The sequence below is a fragment of the Colossoma macropomum genome, unplaced genomic scaffold, assembly GCF_904425465.1.
Source record: "Colossoma macropomum unplaced genomic scaffold, Colossoma_macropomum, whole genome shotgun sequence".
Taxonomy (NCBI): Eukaryota; Metazoa; Chordata; class Actinopteri; order Characiformes; family Serrasalmidae; genus Colossoma; species Colossoma macropomum.
In genome coordinates this window covers 4,838,497-4,865,199 of record NW_023494801.1, presented here as the reverse complement: position 1 = coordinate 4,865,199, position 26,703 = coordinate 4,838,497, and the positions used below count along the sequence as shown (strand labels likewise).

General features: G+C 39.7%; 1 protein-coding gene across 1 annotated transcript in view; it reads left to right on the top strand.

Moving 5' to 3' along the window:
* Positions 1 to 26,703, top strand: part of kcnc3a (potassium voltage-gated channel, Shaw-related subfamily, member 3a) — a 98,114-nt gene that overhangs the window by 62,478 nt on the left and 8,933 nt on the right. Inside the window, exons 3-5 of the mRNA XM_036590039.1 lie at positions 7,286 to 8,279; positions 14,735 to 14,941; positions 20,847 to 20,867. Of these exons, the coding sequence (XP_036445932.1) occupies positions 7,286 to 8,279; positions 14,735 to 14,941; positions 20,847 to 20,867 (1,222 nt within the window). The remainder of the gene's footprint in view (positions 1 to 7,285; positions 8,280 to 14,734; positions 14,942 to 20,846; positions 20,868 to 26,703) is intronic.

Here is a 26,703-nt window from a genome sequence, read left to right as displayed (position 1 = left end):
TGATCCACCACCCAAATAGTACCTGCTCTGCGAGGGTCCATGGGGGTCCTGACCACTGAAGAACAGGGTAAAAGGGGGCTAACAAAGTATGCAGAGAAACAGATGGACTACAGTCTGTAACTGTAGAACTACAAAGTGGATCTAATAAAATGAACAGCGAGTGTAGAAACAAGGAGGTGCTTAATGAAGTGGCTGGTTGGTGTATGTGCATTTGGCAGACGCTCTTATCCACAGTGACCTACAGTTTAATCATGTTACAGATATAAGTGAATGTAATATTAGGAGTCTTGCCCAAGGACTGTTATTGGTGTAGCCTGATGTTCGTGTCTGGTAGGGGAACCGAACCCCAGACTTATGCATGGATGTTTTTATTTTGGCAAAAAATCAGTGCATGCTTCATCAAATATTGTTCTAATCAATTCTGATCTACTTCAAAATCAGTGCCGTGTAATGCCCCACCTTCAGATTGGTGTATCATAGTGCACTGATGCATATTTCACTCCTAATGCACATTCACATAGTGCCGTACAGCCGAGTGTGGAGAGTTCTAGAGCCGGTGAGCATGTGGAGCAGCGGTGTTTGTGTGCGAGAGTGGCGCTGGCGCGATGGCGTGTTGGATCGACACACAAACGGCTCTTCATCAGGATTTTGAGGGCAGGCCGAGATGAGATGGGCTCGTCAAATTAGTTCATGCTAATCGGGTTGGGGAATTGGTTTATTCTCCCAGGATGCATCAGTCCTTCATTTGACTGCTCCTCATCCGTCAGGGGACGATTGACCTGACTGCTGCTATTTGAGAATCGTCCTTAAAGATGAGACTTTTTAGGCTCTTCTGTCAAATGTTTAAGTGTTTAAGTAAACGCGTCAGTGTGTGTGTGTATGCTCATGTGTGGGTGAATGTCTACACTTAAACATTAAGGTTCCTAAGTGGTTCTCAACTTGAATGTGTGGTTCTGGGAAAAGAAAATGAATTGGTATAGAATCTTTTATATTGTGTGGTTGTTCTTTATCAAATTTCCCACATTTCATTTACAATAAAGATTCTTTTAAAGAACCATCCATTGCAAGCATCTTTAGGGACTGTTCCAAGACCCATTTAACCCCTTTCAGTAACATGTTACAGTAATGTAATTATTTATCCTGAAATAAACCAGCGCACTGCGTTACAGTTGAAATTGTAAACACATTGCAGTTAGTTAGATCATAAGAATTACGTTACTTGTTCTACATCTGTAAGAGAACAGTATTAATTACACACAATACATTTAAACATACACTGGTGTATCTATGAAGGATTTAATCCCAAAATGCATTATAGACCATTTTTTTGTGATATACATTGTTGGAAGTGGGCTTTACTCCTCCATTTTAATGCTATAATTTATACCACATTTTTAGAAAAATAAAAATGTGTTTTCTATTGTAAACCAGCTGTTACACTTTTTTTAAAAAAAAATCTCTTTATATCCAAAACTCTTACAAATTGATACATGGCATTTTTGGAACAAAATTTTATTGTGAATGTGGCCAGTGCTGCATTAACACGGAATCGTCGTAAACATAACAGTCTGTCAATTCATCTAGTTATTTAGAGACAGCTGTTTCTGGCCCAGTGGCTGCTTTCTATGTTTTCAAGCAGCATTAGCCAAATTAATAATTTTTTACAGCGTAACTGACATTGTCGAGAGTAAAGTCAGAGGCAGTGACTTGGCTTTTAACTGATGTTTAGTGTGGTTGACCGTTTCTTTCTAAATAAAGTACTAAACGAACTGTACTTTCCAATTGGTACAGATGTGTTTGGGTTTCAGAGAAACTCAGAACTCAGAAAAAAAGTAATGAGCACTTTCTCCAGGAGGTAGTAAGTAAAGTAATTACAGTTTGAGAAAAGTACTTTGTAATTGATTGCTTTTTTGGTACCTCAACACTGGTAAGGACAGAATGTCTCCAAATACATTCAGTGATGTTGAGGTCTGGGCTCTGGGGTGGTCAGTCCACTGTTCTGAGAACACCAGCAGCTTCTTTGTTGGATTTGCAAATGTACTGTCTGTTCCCTTTTTTTAACTAAAGCTGGGCCCACACTAAAGGACTTTTTGCCTGATTTTTCAGGTCAGGAGCTCAATCGGAAGCGACTGACGGCACGGATGATCTGGTAGTGTGATAGAAGAAACGAGTGAATCTTTAGCCCTCCGATATGTACGACTCAGAACGTTTACGAGTCCTGTAGTGTGAGAAGGTCAGAGATGTACTCAATGAGTGATTCAACCGGCAGCCAATTAGAGCACTAGAAGAGTGGAGAGACAGAGGAGCTGCATGTAAAACAGACAAATAAAAGCCTTTATCATGTTTATAATGTTGGATCCAGAGGTCAAGGCTCTCTCTTTACAAGTCACCTGGCAGTTTGTAGTGAAATATTTCTTCAGCTCCGACTGTGATATCAGCGTTTCTCCCCATAATAACTCCCAGTTTGTCTTTTTGCTATGCAATAAAAGCACAAACAGGTCCAAACTGGAAATTAAAGCTACACTGTGTTTTGGGAATTTGGAAACCTCTCTGTTGGAAATCCGTCACTGTACGCAAGAAATGGAAGAGAATATTGTAAAGTGAATCTGATGATTGGAAACATGTTGAAGAGTTAAAGAGAACTCAGAACTTGGTAAAGGGCGTGTCTAAGGATGTGAGTAAATTACCTACTCTTGTCATCATATTATTAATCTAATGTTGATTTTGGACCAACACACCGAGCTGGACTTTCTTTTTGAGCCTATGTATGTGGCATTAATACGTGAAGACATATGACTCTCGCCAAATCCGACCCGACGCCTGGACCTTTAAATTATTATTTCAGGCTTTGCAGGGCGACTCACAGCTGCACATGCACACCATCTGACTTAGTAATGCTGCTTATTTTTATTTCTTATGTAGTACAGCTTTAAACAAAAGAAATGTGGTCTCTGACTTACACAGTACTGTATATATATTACAGATAATGGGACATATCTACTCTCTTTTCCTGACGCTGCATAAAAACAAGCCTTTGTGTGTGTGTGTGTGTGTGTGTATGGGTGGACACTGGCACGAGCAGACAGGCTGAGATGAACAGATTTTATTGATTGTAGGTGATAGGAGGAGAGGTTTAGATAAAGGAGGAACGCTCACGCCGATCAATACACATCCATCTGCAGCAGAGCACACACATCTCTGTTTTCACAATGGAGACTGCGCACAACACAGTCCTCTATAACTCACTATAACATCCTCCTGCGTAATCAATCTCTCTCTATCTCACTCTTTTTTTCTTCTTTCATCATAACTGTTTATAAGAACCTCTAATCAAAATCTAGCATGTTTATTTTAATTCACCATGCTTCTGAAATTTGGCATCTACTGGATCTCGGCATCTTTCTTAGAGCTTTTTCTTCCCTCTTTTTCTCTTACTGTGGTGTTTTCTCCATCTCTTTGCAGTGGCAGGAGGGCTGCTGCTGCATTCAGGGTCTTCATGGCACATTAACACATACCCGCTCTCTTCAACTGTCTGTGTCTGGCGCCCCCTGTCTGCAGGCTGTTGCTAGGTTAAGTTTCAGATTCCCTCTGCATTGGCTCAAAACACATCACAGCAAGGCCGTCTCCTGTCACCGTGTCAGTGAGCTCTCTTAGCGCTTTTCAATAAGGCAGTGTGGAACAGAAAACGCTTAATGACTTCTGAGTGCTGAAAAATACATGTCTGTAATTGTAGTTCATTTCTATTTAATAGAATCTAAACGTTTGGTGTATTTAAACAGCCAAGCAAGCTCTCCCATTGGTTAAGCCTTCAGGAGCTGAACTGAAGGCCTGGTGCATCCTATTAAGCACCAGCATAATTAGGAAGTGACAAAGGAATTAACCAATTATCTTTTAACTTATAATAGGTGGGACCAATTTTATGAGTCACATCAGGCCTTCTGGAAGTTCTAGATACGTCACTTACTGCGACGAGCTTTAGACTAACCAGATATCAGTCAGGTGGTAAAAATAGAATACAGCGGCAGCAGCTCTACACTCTCAGAAATGAAGGTACGAGACTATCACTGGGGCAGTACCCAGTACTGACTCCACACACCGCGTCTCGTCTACAGGCTTTTTATTTTATTGTTCTGTTTTAAAACATTCGGTTATGAAAAGGTACAAATGTGTACTTTTCACCTGGAAAAACTTATATAAGCCATACAGTTGGACCTTAAAACCGCTATTGTACCTTTGTGGGTACCTTTACGTTGTTTGTACCTTGATACATGAAAAATGTACCTGCACAGATCCTTTATTTCTAACAGTGTGTGCCAGAGCTCTTTACTGAAAGTGAAAGTGTCTGTAAAACTGCCGTAACACTTCCTTTTACGGTCTTTTGATACTCGACATGAGCAGAGATTATAAATGTCCCTCGTAGAAACAGTTTGATCTGCTGCCGCTCAAACTGTTTGAACGTGTCTGTACTGACTGGTGACTTCGTTGTAGATCTGTTTAATCTTTTCTTTTTTTTCGGCCTGAATTTTCGGCCTTGCTTTTGTGGCCGACACTTTAGCGCACCATACCATACACAGTGATGACGATAATGTGAACCGTCAAATGATGTGTGCATGTTAGATATAGAAATAGCACCAAATTAGATGTAAAATAGACTTTATTTTCTGCTATGGTTCTTATAATCCCTGTAAGGAGCATCTGTGTATGATAAAGAAAGCCCCGATTGGCCAGTAGGTCACTGTTTTATTCTGAAAAACACAAATTTTGACTTTAAAATTTTTAAATTTGAATTTCTGTCTCAGTTTCGCTAATCATGAGCTTGTACACCACTGCTCTGCATTGGGATGCATTGTTTTTTTACCATCTTTTCCCAGTTTTCTTCTCTCTGATATCTAAAATGAATGTCAAGTAACACTGACAGTGTAATTTTGTCCTGAAGTAGCACTTAATCTGCGCTGCATGACCAGCCCTTTTCAGGGGCAGTGAAGGTGATTGAGTTTTGATTTCACTATTCTCTGTCCACTCTCTATGAATATTGATGTGGTCATCTTCTCCTTTGGCTCCCTCCCTCTCTCTCTCTCATATTCAATCTTGTGCTGCTCATTTCTTTTTGACCTTACTTCCCACTCTTCTGTTCATGTCTGCTCTTCATGTCAGTCCTGTATTTCTCCCTTATATTCCTGTAACTCCCCTTTGGTTCTCGCACTTCTTTCACTCTGTATCCCCTCTGATCGTTCAGCATTCAGTGGCACCCTTTTGCACACATATCTCAGTATGTCTAACTCTCTAATTCCTTCCCCTTCTTCCTCTCTTCTAACCTGCGTATCCCAGAGGTGTTATATTGTGTGAAGGCATGGGTTGCTTTGTTGTGTTGTATCAGTCCAGTGGCGATAATGTCTTGATATCTCAAGTTATAAGCAGGAAAGTAAGAAGAAAATAGATATTTAAGTTGTTGGTTCCACAGTTCTTCAGCAAACGTCTCCTCTTGCCTCCACAGTGCCTCCATCATTTAAAGCTCAGTGAAAACAGCTGCTGCTGTTTGCCAAAAATCCTCTCAGCTTACTAAAACAAATGCAAGCAGGAAAAGCCAAACACTTTAAACTATCCATGCAGTGTTCCTGAAATGTTAATGTGGCTTTTAGTTTTGGGAGTTGCCCTCCCTGTTTAAAGACATCAGAGCCTGGTCATATACAACTGGATATAACTGCCAAGATGGCCACAGAGTGAACAGACATTCCTGCAAGGGTTTTAGTGACAAAAAGCAGCTTCTTTCTTCATGTAATTAAACAATAGAAGCTGTATTCCCCTCTACACTAACAGGCTACAGGACTGATCATGTGCATCATGAAAATTATAGAGCTCAATACAGTGGGCTTGTTTTTTAGTAAATAGCATGGGACATCAAAAGTATTGGTAATTTGGTGCTAAGTCGATACCAAAATTGACAAAATGTAACAATTCTGTGTTTTTTATAGTAGTGGTGTAGTTAAATCAGTACCACAAACCTGCCTAACTAAAGAATTCTGCACGTATCAGAAAAACATGCCGCACAGCACTGCTGCTGCCGTGGCATCTCTACCATTAACTACCATTATACTCTACAAAAAAAAGGAAATATCACAGCAAACTTGTTGTCTTTTTGAGCCAGAGAGATGTGCTGGTTTGAGTTTGTACAAGATGGTTTGTTCTGGCTCCTAAAAGGAGCTCAACGCTCTTCTGAGACTTTATTCTTGCTGTGATTGATCCATCACATTGTTGCCTACATCACTAAACGGAGGCCCAGTCGTTCAATTTCTGCACATAGATTTTGATGTGTGCTGTTCTTTTAACTGCACGTTTAGTGATGGTTTGATTTCAGTTTGTTTTTTCGTGGTTTGGGCAACCCAACCAAAAATGAGGTACACCAAAAATGCTCAATGCAACAGGAACTGGCAGAGTTGTGACATCATTGCTGTTTTCATCATGGTCAGGGGATAAAACAGTCCACCAACAGAAAGCAATCAGATAAACTTTACAGCTGTAATAGATAGTAATGGTAAAGTACATTTAAACATTTACAGTCAACCTACAATTTTTTTTAGTTCCATTTGAGTTAAAAAAAAAAAAACACCAGTAAAAAAAGGCCAAAACCAATCGATGCCAGTTTGCTATGCAACAACACCCATTTTACAACCTCAGTGTTCTGTTTTCGTCTCACATAAACCACACAAATGCACACATTGGGTGAACGAGTTCCTCCTGTGAGAAAACTACCCCCACTCTTGTACCTGAAAGCAGCATTTGTTTGGACATTGTAAACTATTACTGTGTTGGTAATGGTTTCAAAATATTTGGTCTATTTGCTTTGGCCTTAAGCTTATTATTTAGCATTTGATAGTTAGTCACTGAGGATTTTAATAGTATAGTTCAGAAATAAAGGGTTGCGCTTAGTGGCGTTTCTGCTTTTACTGTGGTATCAAATTGGAATTGTCCAATTTCATCGTATTATTACTACAGATTTGGTATTGTGACAACTTTTGTGACAAAACTGGTGTCATTTTTTTCTAAAAGCTGGCATTGACGTTTAGTTCAGTAACTAATTTAGCTAATTTAGAGCCCTATTTTAGAGGAAATCTTTCAGTGCTAATGCAATGTAAAATTTACACTTTGTCTGTCTCCATAATGTGGCTTTTGGCTCGGTCTTCTTCATCCTAATCTCTGAAGTACAGAGGGTGTGTTATTACATTAGAGGAAATCTTTTGAAAAGCTAATGCACTAAGCTTACGCTCCCTCTGTCTCTCTTTTACAGTACGTGGCTTTCGGGTCACTACTCTTCATCCTCATCTCCATCTCCACATTCTGCTTGGAAACGCACGAGGCCTTCAACACCATCTATAACAAGACTGAGAACGTGACAGTGGGCAATGTGACGCGGGAGGAGGTGTCGTTCGAGGTGGTGACGGACAGTTGGCTGACCTACGTCGAGGGCGTCTGTGTGGTGTGGTTCACCATTGAGGTGTTCACCCGCGTTATCTTCTGCCCAGACAAGGCCGAGTTCTTCAAGAGCGCGCTGAACATCATCGACTTCGTGGCCATCCTGCCCTTCTACCTGGAGGTGGCGCTGAGCGGCCTGTCCTCCAAAGCGGCCAAGGACGTCCTGGGCTTTCTGAGGGTGGTGCGATTCGTCCGAATCCTCCGAATCTTCAAACTGACCCGCCATTTCGTGGGCCTGCGGGTTTTGGGCCACACGCTTCGGGCCAGCACCAACGAGTTCTTGCTGCTCATCATCTTCCTTGCCCTGGGAGTCCTCATCTTCGCCACTATGATCTACTATGCTGAACGCATTGGCGCTGACCCCGATGACCCCACGGCCAGTGCCCACACGGCCTTTAAAAACATCCCCATCGGCTTCTGGTGGGCTGTGGTCACCATGACGACACTAGGCTATGGGGACATGTACCCGGAGACGTGGTCGGGTATGTTAGTGGGCGCTCTGTGCGCTCTGGCTGGTGTGCTGACCATCGCCATGCCTGTGCCAGTCATCGTCAACAACTTCGGCATGTACTACTCGCTGGCTATGGCCAAGCAGAAGCTGCCCAAGAAGAAGAACAAGCACATCCCTCGGGCGCCGCAGCCCGGCTCGCCCAACTACTGCAAGCCTGATGCTCTGGCCATGGCCACCGCCTCGCCGCACAGGATCATGGGTAACGTGCTGGGCGGCATGGTGGGCTCGGGCAGCATGGGAGGAGACTGCCCCTTAGCGCAGGAAGAGATCATCGAGATCAACAGAGCAGGTGTGTGGGGTGAGTGTGTGTATGATTTTTCTTTATATGTGTGTGCACATATTTACGCATCCATCCATGCACAACAGCCAGTGCAGCCGATGAAGACATTCCCATCACTTTCTATTAGCCAGAGACACGTTTGTAAATAACATTATTTGCGCTTTAGTGGGCCAAACGGTCAATCTAAATTTTAATCAAAAAATCAGTTCTCTATTTAAATAACATAAAGAGATAACTGTCTATTAAGCTCAATGAGTCATACATAATTATACAACAACATCTTGGTAGCCGCTGCATTTAAATACAGCAAGAGTGCACTTACCTGCCTCGCGTTGTTTGCGACATAAAATTGCAACACAGATTGTCCAAAATCAAAATAAAAAAACTGCTGATTGAGTATTTGGAGCAAAGATCTGCACATACCAATCTTGGCCGATTCCATTTGCAGTATTCTTTAAGAGGAATTCCACCATTTTTACAAAAAATTCTGCATAATTCAGTGGTTGAACAAACAAAGTCATTGGGAGCAGTGTGAGGTGAAATAGTTTGCTGTAGAGAAACTTACTGATTTCTTTACAGTGGTGGTGATGGGAACCAGGAATCACGATGGTGATAGGAACCAGGAACCTCGATGTCCGATGTCCACAACACAGAGTTTTATTTACAATCCGTTTTAATATGTAGTGTTCATGATGATGGTAAAATAGTGTTAAATTAAAAAAAAACGCCCTGCATGTATGTCTGCACCAGTTTAAAAATACATGTTTCAGACTAGACCCATATCTCAAAACTATTGTAAAATGGTGTCTTAGGAACCAGACAGTGTATTCATAACCATTTCATGTAATAGCTTTCTGTGAGGGAGATTTTAGCGGCCTTTAACTCTTCAGACGTCTGGTTCCCATCGCCACCGCTGTGAACAATTCAGATTCATAGGTATCTCTGGAATGGAGCATTTCACACCAGACCACTCTAAATGAAATGTTTACATCTAAACCATTTAATCTGTGGAATTTCCTTTGAATGTGAAGCTCAACCTAATATGAGATTAGTATTGAAAATATTACATTAGCCCTTTATATTTTGATACATTACAACTCTATACATCCGATTTGAAAGAGCATGCTGTGAAGATGTCAGGATCATTTCTCATTACGTAGAGGAGGATGTAGAACAGTAATGACTGAGCTGCATGCGGCTCAGATGTCATGTTAGTTCGGCCCTCCGGATCACCTCGATTTCCAGCCAGCATGTTTCTGTCATCTGCTCTGGCTGTGTTGTCATCTGCTGCACCCTCCAGCTGGAGCCACTTTTGGAGCAGGAGGATTGAACCTCCTCAGAAATGACTAAGCACATCTCCTCTGACATAAAGCCAAAATGTTTGGGTCCTCAGCTTTTTGAAAGGCTGATTCTCGCTTGTTGGAGGAGTTGAATCTCAGTAACTTAGTGTTTTTTTTTTTTTGGTTTTGCCTTTGTGTTTTATACGAAGGACAAATTACACGTTAGCATTCCCTGTAACTTCGGAGTGACGAAAGACAGCAAAATCAGCCAATTTAGCCTTAGCTGAGGGTCTTAGGCGTGACATTCGTTCAGAGTGGTTTGCCGTGAAATGATCGCAAAGAAACGTAAAGTCAGTATTGTTCACAGTGGTGGTGATAGGAACCAGGGGTCACAATGACTAAAACACAGCTATCCAAAACTGGTGAACCTACATGTGTCTTTGAGTTTGACAAGTCTTTTTATGTAAATGTCAGTGATGGTGAAATAGTGGTATATCCGAAAGGAAAAAAATTCCTTATAATGTCTGCATGTACCTCTCCAACATTAAGGTATTAAAAAAAAAAATTTAAACCAAAATCTTTTCAAAACTCTTGTTTGTCTCAGGCATCATATTTATTTAATGTAATAACTTTCCGTGAGGGAGCTTTTAGAGACATGAAATGCTTCAGACGTCTGGAGCATTTCACATCTAAGGTGCAAACATATGATGTTCACATCTTAACCATTTAATTATAGAATATTTAAACAGATTAGTGGAGTTCCCCTTCAGTTTGTTATTTTTTGTTTTTTTTTACAGCAGGAACGTCATAAAAAGCAAAGGGTCAGACATGAAGTAGTAAGCTTTAGAGTTCAGCTTGGCGTCGTCCCTTGTAAGACGGTTTGTAAACATATGGTCACGTTGACAGTTTGCTATGATGTCCCTTTTGTGAATGTGAAACTAGGTTTGAGGGCTTTTTGAATGGAATTTAGAAGATTTAATAAACACAGGACATTCAGACACATGCTGAGACGAAAGGGGGCAAGAGAAGAGAACGGCTTAATATTTAGAAGCAAGTAAGTCGGAAAACACAGGAAAAAGTTTTAGTTGTATATAATAAAACTGTTTGCAATGCAAGGTGTTCAAAATAATGTGCTCAACGTAAGATCTCGATGTAGTACGTAAACACTGTGGAGTATTCAATGCAGTGCCACAGTCCAAATATGAACACTTAAATTGCCAGAACTGCCTGTTTCAAACTCAACAGGGTTGTGGGAGTTTGTTTTAAACATTTAAGCCAGCCCTGCTATTTGAAGGAGGCACAATACAGGGCAGCCAGTCCTAAAGGTACACTAATAAAAACAGCTTGTTTAATCCTTGTTTTAAAGGGAATTACAGTAATTATGCATAATTCAGTCAGTAATGTAAACTAAGTCATTGAGAATGGTTTCATGGAAAATGATTCATTGTAAAGAAACATACAGACTCAGATTTGTTTACTGTGGTGGTGATGGGAACCAGGGGTCCAGATGTCTACAACACAAATGCAGCCATTTTATTTACTATCCAAAACTACTTGTGAACCTACGTGGAAATGGTGATGTTATAGTGAATTAGAATTGTTTTTGATGCATTAAATCACAGATTTTATGAGTGGACTTTAGGGAAGAATACAAGAAAATGTAAAATATAGATATAAATTCATTTGTGTTTACACTGTAGATTATTATACAGTCCTTTCTTCCTAAAAATAGTCACAGTCCCACCAAATCAACCACTAATTAAGAGATAAGACGAGGATCTTTTTGTCTTCTCCCTTTTTTAACTGAGCCAGGTTTGCTATCCATTTAAGCTCTGAGAGAGTGTGCATGCTGACAGTCAGGATCACCTGGCTGTGTAGGTGAATCTCCTGTTACAGCTCTTTATTATCCTAATTTAAATTTTACTTTGACTTGTAATTTAGTGATTAATTTCCTCTCTTTTAAAGTCTGTTGTTACATTCACGTTTTGATTGTGTTTCCATTCTCTTTTACTCTGTTACTTTTTAAATTTTAATTTAAATAATTTGTAAAACACTTTAAATAACTACAGTGTATGAAAGGTGCTTTATAAATAGGCTTGCCTTGCTTTGCCTTGCCTTCATGCAGGCTTTATGTAAGGGGTTCACATTAGTGTAGTGGAGATGTCCACATTGCGGGTCATGTGACCTGTCACAGCACTGAGGTGCCAAGAAGAGACTTTTTTCTGAGCCTCCACACTGCTAGTTTCATTCCTCCTAGAATTTCATCATATTTTTGTGGAAAGTGAAACTCCTCTAACTGGAGCTGGAAGGAGCTGAAATTGTAGCGGATGATTAATCAGCAAACATAAAATTAATTGTCTATGAATGCAACAACAGAGGGGACCACATTGCCTGATTAGCCATCTCCCTTTCTAGCCAACAGTACTTTGTAGCTCCCACCCTGTAGAGCGTGTAGGAATTCTAGCAGCAGCATTTTGTCTATTTATGAACATATTAATAATAACTCTCAAAATAAAAATGACTCTTAACTTTGAATACAAGTTCATTTTTTTCTTAATATCTTTGGAGCGTTTTCTTTATTCATTATGAAATTTAACACAACTTAAAAGACAGCTGGCATTTTTAAAAATTCTGTTTAAAAAAATTAAAAAGGCCCCACAGTGACAATGTATATGTGTAAATAGGCAAGTTTAGGCAGGGGGCCTTCATTTATATATATATATATATATATATATATATATATATATATATATATATATATATATATATATATATATATGTTATATATATATATATATGTATGCGTGTGTGTGTGTGTGTGTGTGTATGTATATGTGTGTGTGTATATATATATATATATATATATATATATTTAAATGATATTTACACACAATGTAAAGGCCAGCAGGTATTTTCAAATTATGTCAAAACTGAAACACGATAAAAATGGATATACAAGGTTTTCTTCCAACAGCAGCGATATGTATACTTTAAGGTTTTTTTTCTTTTACCCCAATTCTCATTAACACAATGTGTCTATATACGTGCTTCTCACTATTGAAACAATATTTTTGCTTTTTTATTGTAAAAGAGTTTGTATTACTTTTAATTACTGAATCTTTTTACTTTAATGCTTTCCTTGTAAAATGTGAGGATGTGAACCAAAATAACAAAAAAGGTTTTAACACTTAATGTGTTGCAATAAATAATGTGTGTGTGTGCATATATATATATATATATATATATATATATATATATATATATATATATATATATATATATATACAAACTCCAATAAAAAAGCAAAAATATTAAATTTCAATAGTGAGAAGCACATACATAGACACATTGTTTTAATGAGAACTGGGGTAAAAGAAAAAAAAATTATAATAGAGCTCCAGTTCAATCCACTAAAGTATATGAATGACACTCTGCTGTTCTCCTCTCTTCCTAGATAAAGATTAATGGCTGAAATGGGTCTGTCTTTCTCTCTCTCACTCTCTCTCTCACTAGCCACATTTACATGCAGCCTAATAATCAGACTAATAGCTCAATCGGAGTAGAAAACATCCATGTACACACCTCAATCGGAATAGACTAGTCCAATTGAGGCCTTTCGGAATACAATTTCTATTTCGATTGAGCAACGTGGGTAATCCTGTAAATAATCCGTTAAATAGAAGAATAATATCTGTGTGAACACCTGTATCTGATTACATTCCCAATCGGAAACTTATGTTCTGCGCATGTGCGTCATGTCATAGTGAAAGTTTATAACGTTCAGCATGGCAGGAGCAGAAACTGGTCTGCAGAGAAGACAAAGTTTATGCGTTGAGCGTTATTCATCCCTCTCTCCATGTCCGTAGCAGGCCTTGCCCCTGGCTTATTTCTGTAAATTGTTGTACAGTGTCAGATTAGATTTGACAGCTGCGTCGGAAACTATAAGCACAAATTCCCCTGCAGCAGCTTCTCTCTGTGTTTTTTTTGCATTTGTGTTAGTGTAGACTGTGAAAGTATTTGTGATAAAGAATTGTGTGACTTGTGTATGTATGTAAACCCAGGCTCCTCTCTTACTGACAGTACATCCACTTTGTCTGTATCTCCTTTGATTTAATAAAAGCTGAGCGTAGAGTTCACAGTGATCATAGTAAAGTGGGGTACTGGAGTTTTCTGTGTGCTTCCGTGTTTTCTATCACTGTACAAAGAAGCCGTCTTGTGCTGCCTTTATTGTTGGGTGCACTGCGAGAGTAGCTCACGCACACGTTCAGAACGCAGTTTACATCACTGTAAAAATGCTGAGTAACAGTAAAAGTCTGAAGCGTATTCCAATTTATATGTTTGCGAAAAATATATAAAAAATATAAAATACATCAAAATATGGATGGAAATAAATATGACAGGATTGCAAAATCACATTACAAGTCGAAGAGTAATTTTTGGGATTTTTTACCTCAGTTATGTTCTGAGGTTATGAGTTACGAGTCTCTCAGTTATGAGTTATTTTCTTTATGTACTTTTTATTATGTCTTCTGTCTCCTTCTGCAAATGTCAGTGCACAATTTCTGTTTATTACTGAGTTTAACATATTGGAATAAAACAATAAATGTGCCATATCTTTTGCACAGGTCACAATCTGTATTTTTTTCCCCAATATGTTAAATTTTGCAAATAAACAATAATTGTGCATTAAACTGGCAGAACTGTGTTCTCCATAGAGGATGTGTTAACTTAACAAAATGATTAGGGGTGCCCAAACTTTTACATACTTCATCTCAGTTTGACTTCTTTTCTGTTGGTTTTAAGAGTAAAAACTAGTCTCTGATGTCCATGTTTGTGCGGAATAAACTGTTTTCTGTACAAATTTGTTTGACGACTGAGGTCAGAGTTACAGTAATGCTAGCTATCTTGGTTGTATTTATGAGTGTATAGATCAGTGGCTAGGCTAGTAGTCAGGATTGGTTTACACAGCAATAGTTATATGATGTATTTGGGTAATGCATTATGGGTATCGTAGTGAAAGAACATTGATAAACAAAATGATAAAAAGATACAAGAAATCATGAATTCCAACAGACCAGTGAGGCTGAGGGATGCATTGCTGTTGAATACTGCTGGAATGCTGCTTTAAGCAAAGTTTAAATAAAAAGAATGTAAACAAAAAGTTTCTCACTCTTCCTCTTTCTTTTGTCATAGACTCTAAGCAGAATGGCGATGCCGCTAACGCCGCCCTGGCTAATGAAGACTGCCCCACAATAGACCAGGTGCTGGGTCCGGACGACAGGAGTCCAGCCACCGGTGGGCTGGGCTCCGGGACGGGGCGCGAGCGGTACCCGCACGACCGCGCCTGCTTTCTCCTCAGCACCGGAGAGTTCCGCACCACAGACAGCAACGTCAGGAAAGGTATGCACACACCTGAGCACACTCACACTTTCAGTGTACATTACAGAGAGCACAATCAGGAGAGGTAAGGAACGCATGAGTTTCAGATGATACTCATACATGTACATACACACCTACACACACACTGCTACTCAATACAAGGTCACCATATCAGAACTTCATAATGCACAAACAGACCGTAGTTATTTACATACCATATGGCAGAGGTGTCTCCTGGTCCTGGAGGGCCAAAGCACAGTTTGTTGATTCGGAAAATAATATGTTTATTTCATGGACAGTTTTTGCCCTACTGACTGAGATTTAGTGGCATTGTATACAAAAAATGGGGACGTGTAATATACAGAATAACCTTTGCAATAAATGGGAATGCTAGCTAGCCTTTTACCATCAACAGACAACTTGCACAATAAGCAGTATTTTAGATTCAGTCAAAGCTAAATCATGCAATAGCATTTTAAAATAATTAGACATATAACATGTGTGGGCCTACAATTACAGGAAAAAAAGTATAGAGATGATCCAAAGGCACTTTTTCTTTTCCAGTTTCAAAAGTAAAACATTGAGTATTGACACAATTCAACTTTTTTTTTTTTTTTTTCTTAAATACTGCTCTGATATTTTTTATTTAAATATATCTTCTCTGTCCAAATTAAAATAAGTATGTCCAAAATGGTAACTTTACAGGGCAAGGCAAAAACATTCATTAATTTTACTGTAAGTCGACATAAAGAGATGCCATTTCAAGGACAGCTGCTGCATTTTGTGGTCCTGTACTGTTTTAATAGGCAAAAGTGCTGCATATTGGGAATTTTCGACCCTAGTTATTTCCCATGCCTACTCAATCACACCCACTAAACCCGCTAACTAATTGTAGAGCAGTCTGTGGAGAAATCACCAAACTGTCCTGGACTGAAGCCATCTAGGACCGGAGCTGGACAGCCCCCGCCATATGACATTATGACTGATATATCAACACAAGTACTAAACACACACTCTGGCCCTCCCCCTCACCGCTCTCCACCTCCCCACTCGTTCTGCTTCATATTCATCCATCATTCTGACAGCAGTCAGTCGTCAGCAGAGCTGCTCCCACAAAAGCAGTGAACTGGACACATGCAAATCTATTCATCTGTTCTCATTACAAAACACAAAATTTGTTCTATCAGGAAATCGAGAAATAGGGAGTTATAATGTCACATGACCAGCCGCCAGCAAGCCAAGGGAAATTAAACCCTGTTGGGATAAAATATCATACACATGCGTATTACTGCAGTGGTAATCAGCGATACACATTGTTTTTCACAAGTTTTTCAAATGATGCAACTCTTGCATAAACGTGTTCATAACCCATATACAGACTCAGAAAGATAGTAGTAACATCTACTGCATCTGGCCAACAAGCTCTCTTTCAGTGCTATCTGTCTCTGTCTGTCTGTCTATCTATCTATCTATCTGTCTATCTATCTATCTATTTATCTGTCTATCTATCTGTATGTCTGTGTCTGTCTATCTATCTATCTGTCTGTCTATCTATCTATCTATCTATCTATCTATTTATCTGTCTATCTATCTGTATGTCTGTGTCTGTCTGTCTGTCTATCTGTCTGTCTGTCTGTCTGTCTGTCTGCCTGTCTGTTTATTTATCCATCTGTGTATCCATCCATCTGTCCATCTGTTTGTCTTTCTGTCTGTGTCCAGCCATCTGTTGCTCTTTCTTTCTGTTTCCATCAATCAGTCTATCTAATATCTATCTATCTATATGTCTGTCTGTCTATCTGTGTATCTACCTGTCTGTCTGTCCGCCTGTCGCCTTATCTATCTGTCTGACTGTCTATCTGTCTCTCTATGTCTGTCTGTCTGTCTGATTGTCTATCTATCTATCTATCTATCTATCTATCTGTCTATCTGTCTATCTATCTGTCTATCTGTCTATCTTGCTCACCCTCGCTTTCTTGCTCTCATTCATTAATTTTATTCTCTCTCTCCATTGGTCTCTATACGTCCAACTTCCTGCCTTTCCTTGCTTGACTCTTTTATCCATCTGTGCTGCTCGCCTGTATCTTTTCTTCCACCCCTTCACCTACCCTGCTCTCCCCCTTGTTCCTCTGCCTTATACTTTACCACTCTTTACGTCTCTCCATCTTCCTCTGCATGCTTTGGTGTTTTCCTCTTTCCTCCACTCTTGCCTTTCCTGCCCCACCCCCAACCACACTGGTCCCAAACTTGAACTCTTTCACACACCTGTACCCTGCTCCCACACCTCCCCACACAATATAAACCCCCAGAATCTGCAGCTGCCAGCGCTGCCTCCCTCCCAGGAGAGGAGTGGCTGAAGCCGGAGGTGCCTCTGCTACAGCAGGACCTCAATGCAAACTCCGCCTCCTCCTGGATCAAACCATAGCGGCACAGAGGTAACACTAAAAACGGCACCTGCACTTAGCGCTGGGCAATATTTATCAAATTCTGTACCACAACACTTTCCACATGAATCGGCTGATAGTTTTTTTTTTAACCTGAAGCTCACGCTGCGTGGGCTAAATGGAAACATGAAACACTCCAGCACATTTCTAGCATATTTTATTAGCCACAATATAAATAACATTATTTGCTCTTTAATGAGCCAAACTGGCATTTTAAATTTGTAAACAAAAATCAGTTTCCTGTTTAAATAACATGAATCAAACGAAGCATTGATAGTAAGAGGTGATTGGATATTGAGCTTGATAAATCTTGTGTAATTACGCTGCAGTGTTTTGTTACGTGTTGCAGCATAATCACACATGATTGCAGCAGCATTGAAACACAGCACAAGTACACTCGCTCAAAAATTACAAAGCAAATCCGCCAAACTAAAAATACTAAATTGGCCGATTGGCAATCACTGTTGCTTTACCATAGATATACTTAATATATATTGTGTTTGTTATCTATCACTACCAGTAAAACTAAAAAAATTAACAACATAGTGTGATGTCACCTAGCACTACCTGCTCTGCGGTGGAGTGATTGCTCACACAATCCAATAGGGTTCCTTTGAGAGTCCGAAATAACATTAGTATGAAAGAAACTTTTAAATATACGTATGCATAAGAAAGTTGTGCACACTTGTTATGCATATGTATGAGGCAATAGTCTCACACTCATGCCACAAACATTCATGTGTAGATTTGAGACAAACGCTCACGTTCACCAGAGATTCCTAGATTTTTTATAAACATGAGCAAAATGTTTGCATACACACACTCATACAGTACGTGTAGTGAATTAATATGATTATGTTGTTTATTTAAAATGCACTTAATTCATGATTTTAAATAGATACACAGCATTTTCACTCTTCTTAGTATATAGGTGAAAGACTGTGTTTGTGAGTGCAGGGGTAGACGTTGCCTATTGCCCAGAGAAATGTTGCCCACACATTGTTTGGTCTGAGAAAGAAATAGACAAATCAGATTTCGTCACAGTTTTAAACTGTAATCACAATGATCAACACACCGCCACTGTGGTGGTTACAGTTAACACATTGCGAGCTGGTCATTGGCTGAATTTCATTGGCTGATTCCAAGCTGGCCATTGCCTGAAGTTTGCTTATATCACCCTATGCATTATAAATAAAATAAGGTGTTGAATATGCAGCTGTTACACTGAGAAGCTGTAACTGCAGTAGCTACACGGTGCCTAATGAAATAACCTAGATCAGATGATGTCAGGACACACCATAAATGCAGGAGGACTACCATAGTCACCACAGCGGCAATGTTAGTATGTAGATTTTAATAAATATTTCCTATATTATACTAGAAATGTGCATTCCAACAAATTGTGATATTTGAGCATTAACCACAAAAGTTAATGAACGGATATCTGGTTAACTGCAGGCAAGGAAAAGTAACAACAGGACCGAAAGGCTTACTTTTTAGATGATACAGGTTTATTATTATATAAAAATACCTAACGTGATATCTGTAGGTTTTTGTGTTGGATTCAGAACAGAAGCTGCCTCTTCAAATGCGCTAATGGACTAACAACTTTGGATGATGAGGACTCTATGCAGGGTAGTAATTTGTCAGAGAAATTTGATTTCGTTGTTAACATCATTTAGAGTAGTTAGCCGAGTTGCACCAGTTCAAGCACGTCTCAAAGTAGCAGAGTGTGATATACTTACTCGCAAAACTGTCACGTTTTGCAGTCCTGTTACAATATAAAATTGGTGTTTCACTGAACTATTGTGTATTTTCACCTAATGTAACAAGTGCCCAAATTCAGATTTTAGTGTTTGAATACTGGCACCAAAAGTTAACCGAGTACCAAGTACCCATGCGCAACCCTAATAAATACAGTGTGTTCATGATGTGTGTACATTCTTTAGCCACAAGATTCATCGGCTCAGAGGCCCAGTGGGCAGGGCAAATCTGTCTACCCCTGTGTGTGTGTGTGTGTGTGTGTATGTGTGTTATTGTGTTATCACATTTACACTGATTTTAAACTGCCAGTTTAGCTCATGTACACCTCCACACATACATTACACTAGATTTGATTACTAGATTAGACTAAAAGCTTTTAATATTCTTCAGTCGGGACAACCTCCCCCAAACACACACACACACACACACACACACACACACATAGAACTGAATGAATGTTTCCCTGGAGTATTTGACTCATGTGTTGAGTCTTGCCAGTTCCATTATGGCCTCTTTGTCCCTGAGGAATATCATATCTATCCTTCTCCCCACTCTTCATTTCCATTCTCTCTCTCTCTCTCTCTCTCTCGCGCTCTTTCTCTCGCTCTCTCTCTGTTTTTCTACAGTACAAAAGATGATATAATGGCAAGTGAAATCATTTTAAATATACTCAGCCATTAGCCATCAATAATACTGTTTTGAATTGCCAAATATACAGTCGAAAGATGAGAGAAAAAACAACTACAACTTGCCAATATGTATAATACTAAATCGCTATGGTATTTCTAATAGTATGTTAGCGGTAAGCTGACACTGGGGCGCATTTTTGGACGTTCTAGGTTAAACTTGGACATTTGAAGGTTTTGAAAGACATTTCATATATTTTATGTAGCAAACATTAACATAGATTTATCTTGTAGCAGTTTTACTGTGACTCGGTAAAGAGTCCTGACATAGAGCTGCCACCGCGGTTTTGCGTTTCTAACAACTGATTGGAAACCTGGATCGACTACAGCTTGTTTTCACAGTCAGTGGCATATCTAGAACTTGTAGAAGGCCTTAGGTGACTTTTTTCAAATTTGGTCCCACGTTCTACTGTCAGTTCCTAATTATGTTGGTAGTTAATCCAACATATAAGGCCTTCTGTCCACCTCCTGAAGTCCAAAGGGAAAAGCTTGCTTGGCTGTGTCTACCTAGATGCCACAGAGAAAAAACCCTGATTGGATCATTAACCATTTCTTCTGCGCTGTACTCAGTATATCTAAAATATATCTCAAATGTAAGATTTTTCAACCTATATTTAGATATTTTTCAATTGTTTTAAATGATTGTACCTAGAATTATTGACTAGATTTAAGATGATCTTACTTTCCTCTCCCTCTCTTTCTCTCTCTCTTTCTCTCTCTCTCTCTCTCTCTTTTTTCTCTTTCTCTCTCTCTCGCACTCTCTCTCTACCTTTAGCTATATTCCTTGAACATGTTACTCTCCTTCCAGATAATTACACGCCAACATTACTCAAAGCACCAGTCAACAGTACAAAGTAAACACTTCACACTTACTCACTTTATCTGCTCTCGTGTCTGAATGAACATGTTTGTATGTTTCATTTTGTACTCTAAGCTGTGGACTGTGTGTGTCTTTTGGGGGAGATTGGGTGGTCTCTGACACGTGTGTTGGAGTTTGTTTATCTGACACGCTGTTGTTGTTTTCCTCTTCCTCAGGTTGTGTCGTGTCATGCGTTTGTATGTCAGCTCTTGTTGCTACACCGTTACACTGTCTGTCACTGTCCCGTCTGTGTCTGTCCTTGTGTCCTCATGTGTGTGTCTTCCGTGCTCTGTTTGGTGTCACTGTGGCCTCTTCCTCCTCCTCCTCCTCCTCCCTGTGCTCTCGCAGTGACCCGTCACCCCACACGTCCTTCAAAAGGCTGCTGCCACTGTCACAACACACCTTCACTAATCTGCAACTTTTTTATTGGGATTGCTCAAAAGCGAGACCCCAAATTCTCCCCGTTCAACACTGTGTTGTGTCTGCGTGTGTCGGGGTGCTGGGCCACTGAGTGGGCTTGTGTTTTGTTTGTGTTTGAATAAAGCTGGTTTCTTCTCCTTCCTGGAACTGCCCTCCACCCCTGGGCTCCAGTGAGCAGTGCTTCAGCACAGCCCTCCAGCCACAAGGAGGCAGCAGCCACAGAGTAGAACTCCAACCCATCAGTACACTTGCTGCCTTCATGTGTTGTCAGAATAATCATAAGTAGAGTTCCAGACCCTAAAAGCTGCACATGAATGTCCTTTCAGGTCATAATTACAGGTAGAAGCTTTCTACCCCAAGTTTATGACTTGTAACCTTTGGTTTCATTATGGGGGAAATAAAGGATGATACCAACATGGATCAGGCTAACAAGCCAACTAGCTAATGTTAGCGATGTATAAGAGGCTAGGCTTGCAAATCCTCTCTGAAGAATCGCTACTAAAGAACTGAAATGCAGAGACTTCGCAATCATGTCTTTGCAAGTAGGAAACAGGACTAATTATTACGAATTATTAAAGCAAAAAGCCATGGCAGGCCCTGCGTTACTGCGATTTTATCACGAGTAATGGGTGTTGGGCACCAAGTGGTTTATTTCTTTTTTAAACAGTGACACAAAACTATATGCATTAGTTTTTCCACACTGGGTTTAAAACTACTTAAGGCAGTTCTAACCAAATGCATAGAGACTTGAACCATCTAAGTCATTTAAGGAAGGTATTCTTTTATTTTGATTATTTAAGTTAATGCTTTAATTCAAAGCCTAATATTAATGGAGAAGCAGTTCAGCCTTTTAGCTGTCATGTAGACTGTTTAGCCCAATATCTTTTAGCCAAGATGTTAAGAAAATCAAGTTGTCAGCCTCTAAATTAAACAAAAAGATATTTTTATTTCATCTGTTCGTACATTTAGTGAATTGTTGCATTACATATTTAGTAACTACAAAGTACAAAAGTACAGATTGGGAAATGTTAGGAAGCACTTGAATTGAAGAGACTTTGTAACTAGGACTAAGCAAGTAAGAAATGTGATTATGTACTTTTTTTTTTTTTTTACAGTGTTGGAAAATGTTAGGATGATGCCAAAATGCACAGGCTAACAAGCTAATGATCTGGTCCTGCAGAGCCTAGTTCTGATCACAATCTACCACACCTGCTTTGCTAATTAACGTCTTCAGGAGTCCATGACTGGCTGGAACAGATGCATTAACATTCATTTAGGGTGCAGCACAACTTATTAGATGCAGGTTGGTACTAAACTCTGCAGGAAGGTATTGGTGACCTTTGATCTAATGTTAGTAGCACATTTATCAAATCGGCTGGACTAGCACTTGATTGGTCTTTGAAATTACGATTTTGCAAGTGGCAAATGGGGCCAATTCATTGTATTAATTTTTTTCAATGCGTGGAAAATGCTAGGATACCAAAATAGATACAAGCTAGCATTAGAGATTACCAAACAAACTCTGCTAAGAAGTCATCTATTTTTCAAATTCCAAAGTTCTTGTACAGTTGTTAAAAAGATAATAACCAAATAACCGAAACGGTTATCTAGCTAACTAGTGGTGAGTTTACCAAGTTTCCAAATACAAGCACTGAATTAAAAAGAATTTGAATCAGTGACTTTGCAAGGGAGATATGTGACGGGTGGCTACAATATGTACATAATTAAAATGTGGAAAATGTGGGAATGATACCAAAATAAACCAGGTTAGATAGCTAGCAAATGTGAAGTTAACGTTGAAGGATTGTTTATAGGCTCGACTAGCCACTCCTCCGTTTGTCTGACTACAAAGCACTTGAACACAAAGACTTTTACCATTTAAAATGACCATTTTGCAGATGGGAAATAGGATTTTTGGTTGCATTTTGTACATTTTATAATACAGGAAAATGTTTGAGAGATGCCATAATAGATGTTGCTAACTACCAGTGGGTTTGCTAAATAGGGTGCGCTAATGAGTCTAGTTTCTGACTACAAAGCACATCAGTGTGAAGTCTTCATAACAGATTTTGCAAGTGTGAAACAGGACAACGCTTCAAACACATGAAGGCAGCAACACCCCAGACGCAGTCTGGACTCTGAACAGCAGGACGCTGCCCGAGGAGGCCTGGCTGTGCTCAAACACTGCTGTCTAATGCGTGAGGACGTGAGCCACAGACCTGGTTGTGTGAGTGAGCCAGGACACTTCTCCTGTCTCCCTTCATCCCCTCACACACACATACACACATGTTTGTTTTTAAACCTTGTCCAGACGGGGAGTCACACACGTGTTAAATTATATGTAACTATGTGTAATAAGAATCTAACCCTAACCCTGACCTTAACCACATTAACCAAAACGACTTTCTTCGCTCTGATACTCGCAGCTTTTGTTAAAAGCACTTTACCTTGTCAGGAACTTTGTGCCGGTCCTGACAAGGTCGATCACAACTGTTTTTCTCTAGTTTTCCTACATAGTCAGGACATATTTCTGTCCTAAAAAAATGTATGAAAACAAACACATGCACACAGAGTGTTGACCGGACACCTGCTGACTGTCTTAGAGTGTGACAAAAGGCTAGAGTGACACATTAGCATACTGACGTACTTACTGACAAACAGAACTCCACTAGACAGACATACAGAGACACACTGTATAGAGACTTATCTTGGGCAAAAAATGGGCTAATTCTGATATTCAGATGGAACAAGGCACATAAACGTATTGTCAGATGTGCAGATCATGGCGCAGGTAAGTTACTGCTGGGCTTCTGTGACACACCTGGGCTGTTGTCATGGTGATGGTGAGGGCTGTGCCCTGATAGGAATGTAACATATAGCCACAAGCTTTCAAATGGTGACCCGGGAGTGGACGCTTAACCGGCCTCTCCTGCTGTGGCCTTTTGTTCTTAAAAGGGGATTGCACTGATTTCTCGAAATCTGCATAATTTAATGGTTGAGATGTCAACAAAGTTGTTGAGGGTGGTTTGATGTGAAATGGTTCGTTGTAGAGAAACAGTGGTGGTGATGGGAACCAGGGGCCGTGATGTCTACAACACAAAATATAGCCATTTTATTTACTATCCAAAACCAGCAGTGAAAGCTGCACAAGTTTCTGCAGTTCAGCAAATTTCTGTAAATCTAACATAGTGTTGTTGTTTTTTTGTTGTTTTTTTGGGGGGGGGACTGTTTTACCTTACAATGCGCTTTATGCACTACTCCACCATGACTACATTTTAGTCCAGAACTTTATCATAATGTCTCTCTGGGCATCAGGCAGAGCATTCATAAGCATTTCATGTAATAACTTTCTATGATGGAGCTTTTAGAGACTGTGAACTCATCAGATGTCTCGTTTCCATCACCACTGCTGTTTTTCTAGAACGGGGCATTTCACATCAAACCTGTCTGAATGACTTCGTTTCTATCTTCAAGATTTAATTATGCACCAGTGAATTAGTTTAATTTTGAGTCAGTGGAATTTCCCTTTAATGCAGGTCTTTGCCTTATTTATCTCTCTCTCTATCTGTCTCTCTCTTTCTATAGACTCCCTCTTTGCTACTGTCTTGTCACTTTGACCTTAGCTGATAAATGCAAAAGAGCAAGAAGGCAAAGGTCAAAGGTTAGGAGGGGGTGTAGTTAATGACCTGTGTGTGTGTGTGTGTGTATTGTGTACATTGTGTTATTTTTTTGGACCGTGTTTGTGTTGTTGTTGTTGTTTTTGTTGTGTTGATGGTGATGTGTATCCCCATCTATTTCCCACTATCCCACCTCCCCTTCTTACCCACTGTTGCCAAGGAAACAGTGGAAGAGAGCATTCTGGGACTGAGCAGGGTATTACAGAAAGCACATGATGAAAGAGTGATAGGCTGTAGAGTTTTAATTACACGCTCCATCTCATGATCAAGATGATTACAGTATAGCAAGCTGTCAGTTACAAATTTCGAATTTGATAGTCTGTCATAGCATCCAGACATCTAATCATGCTCCCAAGATGCACTGAGGTCATTATTATTGTTGTGATTCTTCTTCTTCTTCTTCTTCTTATTATTATTATTATTACAGTTGTTGTTTGTTGTTGTTGTTCACTGTTATTGGTGTTTTCCTTTTTTTTATTATTTTCTTGATTTTATTTCCTCCTTGATCATTTTTCCACCATAAAGACCTTTTTGGTTGTCTTGATTGTCTTGTTGGTTGTTGTTGTCCTTGCCTGGACTTCAGCACAATGAGAGCTGCGATGGAGAACCCAATCCACTTGCCGCTCTCTGACCGCACAAAGCTGATAGAGCAGACCGTCTTGTTCCGGTTATGGAGCTGAATCTGCAGTCTGGCCGCTGGCCACCGCAAGCTGCCTCAGTGCACTGTAGTCAATTTCCTCTCCAGCCCTTTGTCTTCCAGCGACGAAGAAATGCAGCACTGCGGGGCTGCAGTCACACCTCTCTCTCCTTTCTCTCTCTCCTTCTCTTTCTCTTTGTGTCTCCCTCTCTCTCTACAATCCACTCATTCCTGGCCTGAGCTAGAAATGATCCCTCATTGATTTTTCTCCAGCCGAACTTCTGAATCATTGCTGTAACCCCTGGGCCAGTAGTGACTTAGACCTATTCATTATCAGTTTTCCCAGAGTCTTTATCAATCATCATTGCCACACACGGCCCAAGGACTCTGTGGCCTTTCCAAATTGACTTAGATGGCTGTGGCTAGCCCTAAACTACCCGAGATATTTATTGAGATTCGGTTTCCTGTAGACACTTCACAGATCAATATTTCACCTGGGCTGGTACAGAGGTCATCAATAAAAGTAAGGTGTATAACAGCGTTATGTTGATGTCTAAAAACGTTTCTGAAAGAATGAGCCTGGATATAAACCTACTTCATCACAAGTTTACCTTTTAACACTCAAGGCCACCGCACACCAGAGAGATTTCTCTGTATGCCCCAGCGCAGAACCACGCCACAAAAAGCCAGATTATAAAGCAAACAGTTCCGGTTCTAAAATTTGATTTGCTGAAGCTGTTGTAAAATAATCGAGATACGCACAGCTATGACTGCTTTAAGTGGCAGTAAACCCAGGCTGAATCTTAAATGGATCCCTTCTTCCTTTATCGTGCGCTTCTGGCTTCTATACCCAAATAGTGCACTCTTTGTCCAGCATGGAATTGTGCACACATGGCTGAATCCCAAAAGGCTATTTGTTAGACATATTATGCTCTGTTTGGGTGCATAAGTAAGATATATAGGTGGTAAATAGGACTGGAATCTCATAGAGGTGCAAATTGAACTTAGCATGGTCATTGCTGCTTCACATTGTGCCTAATAACACCCTTACCTGTGGTAAAATAACTGAACCAATAACTGAACCTTATTGCTTTGGTAGATCACATGGCCTGAAAATTAAATAGAGGCAGTATTTAAGATAAACAGACAATTTCAGACTAATTTTTTACCTTGTATCTTTAAGTTGAAAAACAGTGAGTTTTTGAGGAATTAGTAAACTGATACCAAAATGTATTCATTCATAAATGATGTTGGTTTTATTCCATTAAGTTTGTATGAGTAGGGCGCAAAAATGAATTT